We start from the raw sequence: 12,880 nt of genomic DNA, 5'->3' as shown, positions 1-12,880 counted from the left end.
CTGTGATAGTGACTACTTCCCGTTGAGTCTCTTGTTCCCTTCCCATCTCATGATGATCAGGTTACCTCGCTGTGCTTTCCATTGCACTGATTGTCCTATATTACCTCTCAGATTATGTCAGGTTGTATTAATGATGTTGTCCGCGACATTTCAAATACACTTATTCATGCTGCCGGCGTTGCCATCCTCCATTTGACAGGTCCCTTTCACCACCAGCTGGTCCTTCGGTGGAGCGTGCCATTGCCATCTGTGATCACTGTCAGGCCTTGTGTTGCCTTCAGCGACACCAGTCCTCTGCTGGTCTCACTAAACATCTTCATGCCAAAGCCCATTATGTAATAAGACAAAGCAAGTGAGTGTGTTGGGTATGCTTTGTCTCCTTCGTAGGTTCTTCTGCCTCTTCATCACGGGTATGGGCTATGCTCCGGACCCTCCAAGATTACCAAAACACATCAATCCTCCACAACATCAATATTTTCCCCAGTTGTAAGACTGTATTTGGCTCAAAGATGTTTCACCCTTTCAGTGAATGGCCAGTGCTGTGGTTCCTGTCCTCAAGCCAATTAAGCATCTGACATCCCTCGATAGTTATCGACCAACCAATCTGACGAATGTTTCCTGCAAGTTATATGAATGGATGGTAGCTTGTCATCTCAGTTGGGTCCTCGAATCTCGGTACCTTTTGTCTCCTTGCCAGTGTGGCTTTTGGGAGGGACAGTCTCCCAGCAATCATCTGCTTCAATTGGAAACTGCAGTTCGGCAGACCTTTTCTCAGTGCCGACATCTTGCCGCAACTTTCTTCAATCTTCATTAGGCCTACGACATGGCTTGACGCCATCACATCTTTCTTACACTCCATGAGTTTACGTACAATATTGTGTTGTAATTTACTTGAAGAACTGTTTTTCAGATTTGCAGGTATGAACCATCTGCTTGAAAAGGGAATCATTGGTTTTGTGATTGCTGTAGTGATAAAAGAAACACAAATTGCTATCCTATTTTATTCCATTTTTCTGTGAAATGGGGAAGTAGTACACTCATTAAGGTGTAAGGTCTGATACATTGTAACGTGACCAGGCTCAGTTGCTTGCTCACAAAGAGATGAGGAGAAAACATGAATGAACCTAAGGATTGTAAGAAATAGTAATGCGAGTGTCTCTTGAAAGTAAATGTAATGTATCAACTGCTTCAGTAGTTTTCTTATGTTACATTATAAAATGTAACATCATTTTAGATTAGTGGATTCCATAAGCAGATAGGAGTGCTTCAATACGTCTTTTATGATATCGGGTACTTGTATAATGTCTTTTTTTATATGTTTTTTAATTTCTTAATTACATTTTGTACATAAATTACTTTTTTTAATTATTTATGGAGTAGAATTTAAAAAAAATCATTTTTCCTCAAATACTGAGAAAAATTATCCTAAAATGAGAGTAAACACTAAAAACAACCTTTGAACTTTGCAAACATAATAATAGAATATTAGTAAAATGTTGAAATGTTATTTTAGCATTAATAATCGTCCTTTGTCTGGAAATGAATGGTAAAAAGATGTGCCCTTTTTTCTTCTGCTGCACCCTTATACTTTGTGTATTTATGAAAGGGTCACTTGGAAGCATTTCTGAAAAAGAGAAATTTGTTAGCATCATCTATAAATTTCTGTGTTAGAAAGTGTTTTCTTAAAGTATTGTTATAGAGTGTAGCCTTTTACAAAAGTGAAATGCGGGTAATAAACAGTTCAGACAAGAAGAGAAGAGAAACTTATGGACTGTGATACTTGAGAACGCTGAAGATTAGGTAGGTACTGATAACTGCTGAGGAAATACTGACTGAAAGAAGGGATCACATGCTGGGACACATCCAGAGGCATGAGGGAATCCTTAATTTAGTACTGGAAGGAAGTGTGTGTGTGGGGGGGGGGGGGGGGAGGTTAAAAATTGTAGAGGGGTCGAAGGCTTGACTATAATAAGCAGATTAAAATGAATGTAGGTTGCAGTAGTCATACTGAAATGAAGAGACATGCAGATGATAGGCTAGGGTGGAGATCTCCATCAAATCAGTCTTTGGATAAAGACAACAACCAAGACTTAAGAGTTTGAACAGCAATCATATTATCACAGTAGTGAAAGCTTGTTTTTCAACTTTCACATCATCCATGTACGAGAAATTTATGTTAATGAACTAGACCATTGAATTCACATCGAATTGGAAAGTCATCACTGAAAAAGTTAATTTTACAGTTGCCTTTGTATTTTTAACTTATTGTAATGTTTCAGGTTTGTCGTGAGAGATTTTACGTACAATGAGGAAGAACTATTAGCTGGGAAAAATGAGATGACAAAATTGGTTACAGACAAAAAGAAACAATTTGTGAGTACCTTTAAAAAATAATCTAATTCACATTTTCTTGTATTGTAGTAACAATTGTATCCCTCATATATTTACGTGATTTGTGTAGATTTGATCGGAGATGAAGTTAGAAAATTGCTTGTTCTGTTAATGGAGAGATGTTACGTAGTATAAGGTTTGCTGGAGGTATTCCATGATTCAAGTTTTCAGATGGTACATTCAGTTGTAAGCTTCATTGGGGAGTGTGAATTCTGCAACACCTGCTAAGCAACTTAATAGTGTCTATATCTATTTAGAGCATCTGAAGCTGCAGGGGTTGTAGGAGCTTGTACTGTTAGTCCACTCATGATTTATTTCTTTTTAGCTATAAATATGGTACATTTGTTGAGGTGGGCACACTTGCATTTCATATGCACGCACAGTCGTGCTTTACCAACAATGATAACAATATTCATAAAACCACAGATTTAACACTATTACTGTATTAACCAATGGGAGAAGCTTTTAAAATAAACTTGTGGCTTAAAAATCATTTGGTGTTCAATGTAGTCTTAATCAACATTATACTGAGTTTTGCATTTCACTCTTGTCTTGAACGTTACAATACCAGTCCTTCAGACAAAACATCAAAGAACAGATTGCAAATAAATGCACAAGGATGCAGTGATTTTACTGAAAAGGACTCACTTATTTGATGAAAAGGACATTGACAATTATATTTCACAGTGCATTCACATAGCATTTGTTTTGAATTGTATCAAAGTTCAGTATAACACTGTGAAACTTTAAAGGAAAAGAGAAGAAAAGTCCAGATGCATTTCAAACAGTTACAGAGAGAAAATAAATACATTAATTCATCATGAGCAATGTTGCAAAATATTTGACAACTAAGGTAATACAACAAAAGTTGTGCTATTTAAGAATTGCATGGTTTGATACATTTTACGGAGGTTCTCTGGCATTACATTGGATGTTGTCACTGAAACTTTAATACAATACAGTAGAGCATCAGCTCACAATCTTATGGCGATGATCACTATTGGTAAAAGGTGCCAGGAGGTTGCAAACATTCGCAGCAGAACAGTTGGTGCACAAATATCAAACAATGGCTAACGGTGCATTGTACTGAAAGGAAACAAAAGTGGGCTGGCGTGGAAAGTGGTGACTACTTGATTCTCTTGATATGTGATCCTCTATGTCATGGGCAGCATCAGATCCCACAGCCCTTAGAGTCTATATTCAGTGTCTGTTAGGTATAGTGACACACAATCACCTGCATCAACATGTTAATAGAACTTGAGAGGACACACACCCTAAATAAGGGCTCAAAGTCCATTCTTGTTTTTAAGGATCCAGCCAATTTTAAGTGATAAAATGTTCTTTTTTCCCTTTCACATCGTCTGCATTCTCCTGGTTTCTGTAAATGCCAACCTGTTTTTCAGACAATAAGTACTTGAGATTCTATTCAACTGCATGAACACCCATATTGATCAAACTTTATATTTTCTAAATTGTTTTGTTAAGGATGGATCTGGTGATATCACAGATAGGAAAGATGCAAAAAATCAGCTTCTGTTGAATACTGTCTCAGTATAGTATTGTGTTTATTGGTCCCGTTGTTTACAAAAGCAGCCTGTGCAGAAGACATTAGATAAGTCAGTTTACAAGGATACAGATGAAAGTGATTTTTTATGCATACTTATTTAAAATTACAAATAATACACTGTATATATAAAGTATTAATATAGTACACTTCATAAAATTCAATATTTTTCAATGAAGTAAAAGCAGTGATGCTGTGAATATGATGATAAGGATTTTCCAAGGGTTTTGACCTTTCTGGTAAAGTTATCATAAATATCACTTTTTTGCGGTCTACTGTCCTTGCCCATTGCATTTATTATAAATAATGTAATGGTTCCCATAATGTCGATACATGGTAAAGGAGAACTACCAATGATCTCAAATAGAGGTTTACATGAGTCTCGAGCTTCACATCCAAACATGATTCATGCATATTGTTACATTCCATCCTGGGTTTTCCATTGTTTGATTTCATGATTCTAAAAGCTCTTTTTTGCAGTTTGAATGTACTGATGTGCTGATAGCTGCATTGGAATTTCCCTGAAATGTGGCCCCATATTTAAGGCAAGAGTGAAAGCAGGCATGATATGCATACTTAACTGTTTCCTTTCCACAGCAGGATTTTAGTGAGCAAAGAAGGTAGCAGGTATTCCTCAGTTTTGCATGAAGGTATTCAAAATGTTTGTTCCATTTTATTTTGCTTTGCAGCCATAGTCCTTGAAATTTGGTTTGTCTTCTGTTACCAGTAGTTCGTCGTTGATAGAGAGAAATGAGATGTACACATCCTTGTGTGGAGCATCGTGAAATTTTAGTGCATTAGTTTTTTTACTATTTATTAAAAGATGATTGTATTGCTCCCAGTAGCTAACAAGGGGAGGCCGCCAATTGTGAAATTCAGATTCGATTCGTACTGCGCATAATAAAAGCTCATGGCTAGAGGTGTAATGTGGCAAAGCACCAAGATGCACTTCTCAGCCGATGTCGAGAAAATCGACAGTTGAAAGAAACCGTTGTGGTGAAATACTCTCTATGATTAATAAGTTTCTACAGCGTTGTGGCGCAGCGGTAAGCGCTCGGGTTCGTAATCCGAAGGTCGCCGGATCGAATCTCGCGCCATGCAACCTTTTTTTTTTTTTTCTTTTAGTATTTGTTTTTTGTAATTCAAATGTATGTGTACACACACACACACACACATATATATATATATATATATATATATATATATATATATATATATATATATATAAACAAAGATGATGTGACTTACCGAACGAAAGTGCTGGCAGGTCGATATCAGATATATATATTCCCGGCAATCAATTGCAACAATTATGCATATAATAAGTTGTTGAAAGTCGTTTGTCGTGGAAAAACTGGCAACTTCGAACATCATTATGTTTTCCGCAAACAAAGTTGTATTTCACAAATGTTATTGTCTTCATAATGTTAACCACGTATAGTTAACGGAAGACGTAGAAACGATATTCCGAAACGAATACGTATAGCCTAAGTCAAACGTTCGAATTAGAATAGAGACCCCACGAACACAAATTTGCTGTGGCAGGTATGAAATATAAACTCCGTTACTCGCTCATTACACTTGAAGGACAGATGTTGAATGGGCCGAAACGAGCCACCGCATAACAGCGTAGTTGCCTGCTAACTTCGAAAGAAGGTAGATGCGGTCCATATATATATATATATATATATATATATACAAAGATGATGTGACTTACCGAATGAAAGCGCTGGCAGGTCGATAGACACACAAACCCACACACAAAATTCAAGCTTTCGCAACAAACTGTTGCCTCATCAGGAAAGAGGGAAGGAGAGGGAAAGACGAAAGGATGTGGGTTTCAAGGGAGAGGGTAAGGAGTCATTCCAATCCCGGGAGTGGAAAGACTTACCTTAGGGGGAAAAAAGGACAGGTATACACTCGGGCACACACACACATATCCATCCACACATATACAGACACAAGCAGACATATTTTATGAGATCCATAAAGGTTAGGTGGACGGCGGAAAGACACTCTTGGTGGAGTGGGGAGGATTTCATGAAGGATGGATCTCATAATATGTCTGCTTGTGTCTGTATATGTGTGGATGGATATGTGTGTGTGTGCGAGTGTATACCTGTCCTTTTTTTCCCCCTAAGGTAAGTCTTTCCGCTCCCGGGATTGGGATGACACCTTACCCTCTCCCTTAAAACCCACATCCTTTCGTCTTTCCCTCTTTCCTGATGAGGCAACAGTTTGTTGCGAAAGCTTGAATTTTGTGTGTGTTTGTGTTTGTTTGTGTGTCTATCGACCTGCCAGCGCTTTCGTTCGGTAACTTACCGAACGAAAGCGCTGGCAGGTCGATAGACACACACACACACAAAATTCTAGCTTTCGCAACCAACGGTTGCCTCGTCAGGAAAGAGGGAAGGAGAGGGAAAGACGAAAGGATTTGGGTTTTAAGGGAGAGGTTAAGGAGTCATTCCAATCCCAGAAGCGGAAAGACTTACCTTAGGGGGAAAAAAGGACGGGTATACACTCGCGCGCACACACACACACACACACATCCATCCACACATATACAGACACAAGCAGACATATTTAAAGACAAAGAGTTTGGGCAGAGATGTCAGTCAAGGCAGTAGTGAAGAGGCAAAGATGATGTTGAATGACAGGTGAGGTATGAGTGGCGGCAACTTGAAATTAGCGGAGTTTGAGGCCTGGTGGGTAACGGGAAGAGGGGATATATTGAAGAGCACGTTCCCATCTCCGGAGTTCGGATAGGTTGGTGTTGGTGGGAAGTATCCAGATAACCCGGACGGTGTAACACTGTGCCAAGATGTGCTGGCCGTGCACCAAGGCATGTTTAGCCACAGGGTGATCCTCATTACCAACAAACACTGTCTGCCTGTGTCCATTCATGCGAATGGACAGTTTGTTGCTGGTCATTCCCACATAGAAAGCTTCACAGAGTAGGCAGGTCAGTTGGTAAATCACGTGGGTGCTTTCACATATGGCTCTGCCTTTGATCGTGTACACCTTCCGGGTTACAGGACTGGAGTAGGTGGTGGTGGGAGGGTGCGTGGGACAGGTTTTACGCCGGGGGCGGTTACAAGGATAGGAGCCAGAGGGTAGGGAAGGTGGTTTGGGGATTTCATAGGGATGAACTAACAGGTTACGAAGGTTAGGTGGACGGCGGAAAGACACTCTTGGTGGAGTGGGGAGGATTTCATGAAGGATGGATCTCATTTCAGGGCAGGATTTGAGGAAGTCTTATCCCTGCTGGAGAGCCACATTCAGAGTCTGGTCCAGTCCCGGAAAGTATCCTGTCACAAGTGGGGCACTTTTGTGGTTCTTCTGTGGGGCATTCTGGGTTCGAGGGGATGAGGAAGTGGCTCTGGTTATTTGCTTCTGTACCAGGTCGGGAGGGTAGTTGCGAGATGCGAAAGCTGTTGTCAGGTTGTGGGTGTAATGGTTCAAGGATTCCGGACTGGAGCAGATTTGTTTGCCACGAAGACCTAGGCTGTAGGGAAGGGACCGTTTGATGTGGAATGGGTGGCAGCTGTCATAATGGAGATACTGTTGCTTGTTGGTGGGTTTGATGTGGACGGACGTGTGAAGCTGGCCATTGGACAGGTGGAGGTCAACGTCAAGGAAAGTGGCATGGGATTTGGAGTAGGACCAGGTGGAACCAAAGGAGTTGAGGTTGGAGAGGAAATTCTGGAGTTCTTCTTCACTGTGAGTCCAGATCATGAAGATGTCATCAATAAATCTATACCAAACTTTGGGTTGGCAGGCCTGGATAACCAAGAAGGCTTCTTCTAAGCGACCCATGAATAGGTTGGCGTACGAGGGGGCCATCCTGGTACCCATGGCTGTTCCCTTTAATTGTTGGTATGTCTGGCCTTCAGAAGTGAAGAAGTTGTGGGTCAGGATGAAGCTGGCTAAGGTGATGAGGAAAGAGGTTTTAGGTAGGGTGGCAGGTGATCGGCGTGAAAGGAAATGCTCCATCGCAGCGAGGCCCTGGACGTGCGGAATATTTGTGTATAAGGAAGTGCAAGGATGGTTTCCGGGGGTAACAGATTGGGTAAGGATTCCAGGCGTTCGAGAAAGTGGTAGGTGTCTTTGATGAAGGATGGGAGACTGCATGTAATGGGTTGAAGGTGTTGATCTACGTAGGCAGAGATACGTTCTGTGGGGGCTTGGTAACCAGCTACAATGGGGCGGCCAGGATGATTGGGTTTGTGGATTTTAGGAAGAAGGTAGAAGGTAGGGGTGCGGGGTGTCGGTGAGGTCAGGAGGTTGATGGGGTCAGGTGAAAGGTTTTGCAGGGGGCCTAAGGTTCTGAGGATTCCTTGAAGCTCCGCCTGGACATCGGGAATGGGGTTACCTTGGCAAACTATGTATGTGGTGTTGTCTGAAAGCTGACGCAGTCCCTCGGCCACATACTCCCGACGATCAAGTACCACGGTCGTGGAAAATTGAACCCTGCCTGGAACAGTTCTGTCCTCCGTCGCAGCGGGACCCACCTCCTCTTCCTCAAAATCACCCTCTCCAAACCTTCCAGGAATTTCTGACTTCCAGCCTTGCATCTCAATCCTTCTTAAAAAACTTTAATCCTACTCCCAACATCACCACTGCTGAAGCCCAGGCTATCCGTGATCTGAAGGCTAACCAATCCATCGTCATTCCTCCAGTGGACAAGGGTTCCACGACCGTGGTACTTCATCGTCGGGAGTATGTGGCTGAGGGACTGCATCAGCTTTCAGACAACACCACATACAAAGTTTGCCAAGGTAACCCCATTCCCGATGTCCAGGCGGAGCTTCAAAGAATCCTCAGAACATTAGGCCCCCTGCAAAACCTTTCACCTGACTCCATCAACCTCCTGACCCCACCGACAGCCCGCACCCCTACCTTCTTCCTAAAATTCACAAACCCAATCATCCCGGCTGCCCCATTGTAGCTGGTTACCAAGCCCCCAAAGAACGTATCTCTGCCTACGTAGATCAACACCTTCAACCCATTACATGCAGTCTCCCATCCTTCATCAAAGACACCAACCACTTTCTCGAACGCCTGGAACCCATACCCAGTCTGGTTCTCCCGGAAACCATCCTTGTAACCATTGGTGCCACTTCCTTATACACAAATATTTCGCACGTCCAGGGCCTCGCTGCGATGGAGCACTTCCTTTCACGCCGATCACCTGCCACCCTACCTAAAACCTCTTTCCTCATTACCTTAGCCATCTTCATCCAGACCCACAACTTCTTCACTTTTGAAGGCCAGACATACCAACAATTAAAGGGAACAGCCATGGGTACCAGGATGGCCCCCTCGTACGCCAACTTATTCATGGGTCGCTTAGAGGAAGCCTTCTTGGTTACCCAGGCCTGCCAACCCAAAGTTTGGTATAGATTTATTGATGACATCTTCATGATCTGGACTCACAGTGAAGAAGAACTTCAGAATTTCCTCTCCAACCTCAACTCCTTTGGTTCCACCTGGTCCTACTCCAAATCCCATGCCACTTTCCTTGACGTTGACCTCCACCTGTCCAATGGCCAGCTTCACACGTCCGTCCACATCAAACCCACCAACAAGCAACAGTACCTCCATTATGACAGCTGCCACCCATTCCACATCAAACGGTCCCTTCCCTACAGCCTAGGTCTTCGTGGCAAACGAATCTGCTCCAGTCCGGAATCCCTGATCCATTACACCAACAACCTGACAACAGCTTTTGCATCTCGCAACTACCCTCCCGACCTGGTACAGAAGCAAATAACCAGAGCCACTTCCTCATCCCCTTGAACCCAGAATGCCCCACAGAAGAACCACAAAAGTGCCCCACTTGTGACAGGATACTTTCCGGGACTGGACCAGACTCTGAATGTGGCTCTCCAGCAGGGATACGACTTCCTCAAATCCTGCCCTGAAATGAGATCCATCCTTCATGAAATCCTCCCCACTCCACCAAGAGTGTCTTTCCGCCGTCCACCTAACCTTCGTAACCTGTTAGTTCATCCCTATGAAATCCCCAAACCACCTTCCCTACCCTCTGGCTCCTATCCTTGTAACCGCCCCCAGCGTGAAACCTGTCCCATGCACCCTCCCACCACCACCTACTCCAGTCCTGTAACCCGGAAGGTGTACACGATCAAAGGCAGAGCCACATGTGAAAGCACCCACGTGATTTACCAACTGACCTGCCTACACTGTGATGCATTCTATGTGGGAATGACCAGCAACAAACTGTCCATTCGCATGAATGGACACAGGCAGACAGTGTTTGTTGGTAATGAGGATCACCCTGTGGCTAAACATGCCTTGGTGCATGGCCAGCACATCTTGGCACAGTGTTACACCGTCCGGGTTATCTGGATACTTCCCACCAACACCAACCTATCCGAACTCCGGAGATGGGAACTTGCTCTTCAATATATCCTCTCTTCCCGTTACCCACCAGGCCTCAATCTCCGCTAATTTCAAGTTGCCGCCACTCATACCTCACCTGTCATTCAACATCATCTTTCCCTCTTCACTTCCGCCTCGACTGACATCTCTGCCCAAACTCTTTGTCTTTAAATATGTCTGCTTGTGTCTGTATATGTGTGGATGGATATGTGTGTGTGTGCGCGAGTGTATACCCGTCCTTTTTTCCCCCTAAGGTAAGTCTTTCCGCTCCTGGGATTGGAATGACTCCTTACACTCTCCCTTAAAACCCACATCCTTTCGTCTTTCCCTCTCCTTCCCTCTTCCCGATGAGGCAACAGTTTGTTGCGAAAGCTTGAATTTTGTGTGTGTGTTTGTGTTTGTTTGTGTGTCTATCGACCTGCCAGCGCTTTCGTTCGGTAAGTCACATCATCTTTTTATATATATATATATGTGTGTGTGTGTGTGTGTGTGTGAATTACAAAAAACTAATAATAAAAAAAAGTTGCATGGCGCGAGATTCGATCCGGCGACCTTCGGATTACGAACCCGAGCGCTTACCGCTGCGCCACGACGCTGTTGAAAATTATTAATCGTAGAGCGTATTTCACCGCAATGGTTTCTTTTTAACCGTCGATTTTTTCAGCAACGGCTGAGAAGTGCATCTTGGTGATTTGCCACATTACACCTCTGGCCATGAGCTTTTATTATGCGCAGTATGAATCGAATCTGAATTTCACAATTGGCGGCCTCCCCTTGTAAGTTCTTTTCTGACAATGTTTACTGTTTTGTGTAATACTTCCTAACTCTATAATTCTTCCTTATTTTCCTCTTTTAGTAGAATTTTGGTGTCATCTGCAAGTATGATCATTTTATTAGCATCCACATTTAAGCTTTGATCATTAATCTACAGAAGGGACAGAGCCTCTGGGCAGACACTATCTACTTTTTTGTAGTCTGAAAAGTGCTCAGAATAATTTTTAGGTCAACATTAGTGTGCTTTATGCTCATAGCTTGTTCACGATTGCTCAGGAAGGAACTGATCCAATTGTTGGACAGAACTCCAATACTGTACTTTTCATGCTTTGTCCATAGACTGCTATGATCTACCTTGTTAAAAGCTTTTGATAGGTCTGTAAATACTCCTGTCGATTCACATTTTTTGTCCCTCAGGTCTAGTGTACAGTTGACGCTCTCATAAATGGCAGGTGGTGTTGTCCTCTCATTTATAAATCTGTTTTGTTCATTACAGGGGATATTGTTTCTGTTTACAAATTTTGTAAGTTTGTCATACATATTTTTGAAATACAAGAGGTAATTGTGATAGGTCTGTAGTTATTTACATTCTCTCTCTCTCTCTCTCTCTCTCTCTCTCTCTCTCTCTCTCTCTCACACACACACACACACACACACACACACACACACACACACACACACACCTTTTTTCTGTACTGGAATAAACATCATGGAAAGTGGCTTCTTGAAGTGAGTAGCTGCATAAGTGTGTAAGTACTACAATTAGGTTTAAAGCACTCTTCTTTAAGATTGTTGTAGGGTGTCACAATGCTTGCAGAGCTGGAGTTTTTTAGTCCTTTTGTTGATTTTGCTACTTCATCTTCTAACACAGTGCTGGTGTACATTGACCTACTTTGTGAGCTTGTTTTATGTTCATTGAATTGGATATTCTTATTTATGGTTGATATTTTCATATTGTCAATACCACCTGTGAAAAAGTTGTTAAATGTTTTGGCTTCTTTTAAGGGGTTTGTTACTTTTTCATTTTATTTTTTTACGTGGTGCTCTGTTTTCACCATTCCCATTTTAATGACCAATCAAGCTCAGTCTTCACTTTATTCGCTGAATTACAAATGTTTTAATCATCATTCTGTATTTTTGTTGCTCATAGTACTTTTTTAGTATTTTGGAATATTTTTTTTAGTACATGAGTAATTCAAGCGAGGAATTATTCAGATTATACATTTCTGGAAGCAGTCTCTTCTTCCGGCATGAAATCCTTATTCCCCTTGTGATCCAACTATTTGTTCTAGAACAATTGGCCCTTAGAGGTGTAGTTTCCATGGAACTGCAATTTGGAAGAAATGTATTACTGTATCAGTGAAGGTGTTGCATTATTCATTTAGGTCACTAATTTTATAAACCTATGACCATTTTTCTTTGTTTAATAAGCTGTGGAAGTAGTTTATGTTACACTGACGATAGCTTCTACTTGTAGTTCTTAAAGACATGTTGTTGACAATACTGGATTTTATTTTCAAGCCTAGTGTTTGAACAAGATGGTCACGAAAGGCTCCACTGAAAATTTTTAGTGAAGTACTGTGTAAATTCTTGTGGATTATAAACTGATCTAAAGCTGTTTCATAAGTGTCTTTGTTACCCTGGTAGCACTACTTACTTCAACCTTTAAATTGTAGGAAGCAGCAACATTCAAAAGGGTGCCTCCCTCTGTTTCTACTATTTGGGAGAAAAATCAGTGTTGAAGTCGAC

The 12,880-nt window shown here is 41.9% G+C and overlaps 1 protein-coding gene across 1 annotated transcript in view; it reads left to right on the top strand.

Moving 5' to 3' along the window:
* Nucleotides 1-12,880, top strand: part of LOC126262774 (V-type proton ATPase subunit C) — a 65,102-nt gene that overhangs the window by 11,870 nt on the left and 40,352 nt on the right. The window contains exon 7 of the mRNA XM_049959589.1: nt 2,280-2,373. Coding sequence (XP_049815546.1) covers nt 2,280-2,373 — 94 coding nt within the window. The remainder of the gene's footprint in view (nt 1-2,279; nt 2,374-12,880) is intronic.

Source organism: Schistocerca nitens, chromosome 6, assembly GCF_023898315.1.
Source record: "Schistocerca nitens isolate TAMUIC-IGC-003100 chromosome 6, iqSchNite1.1, whole genome shotgun sequence".
Classification (NCBI taxonomy): Eukaryota; Metazoa; Arthropoda; class Insecta; order Orthoptera; family Acrididae; genus Schistocerca; species Schistocerca nitens.
Note: the sequence above shows the minus strand (reverse complement) of the source record. Positions and strands in the feature narration are given on the sequence as shown.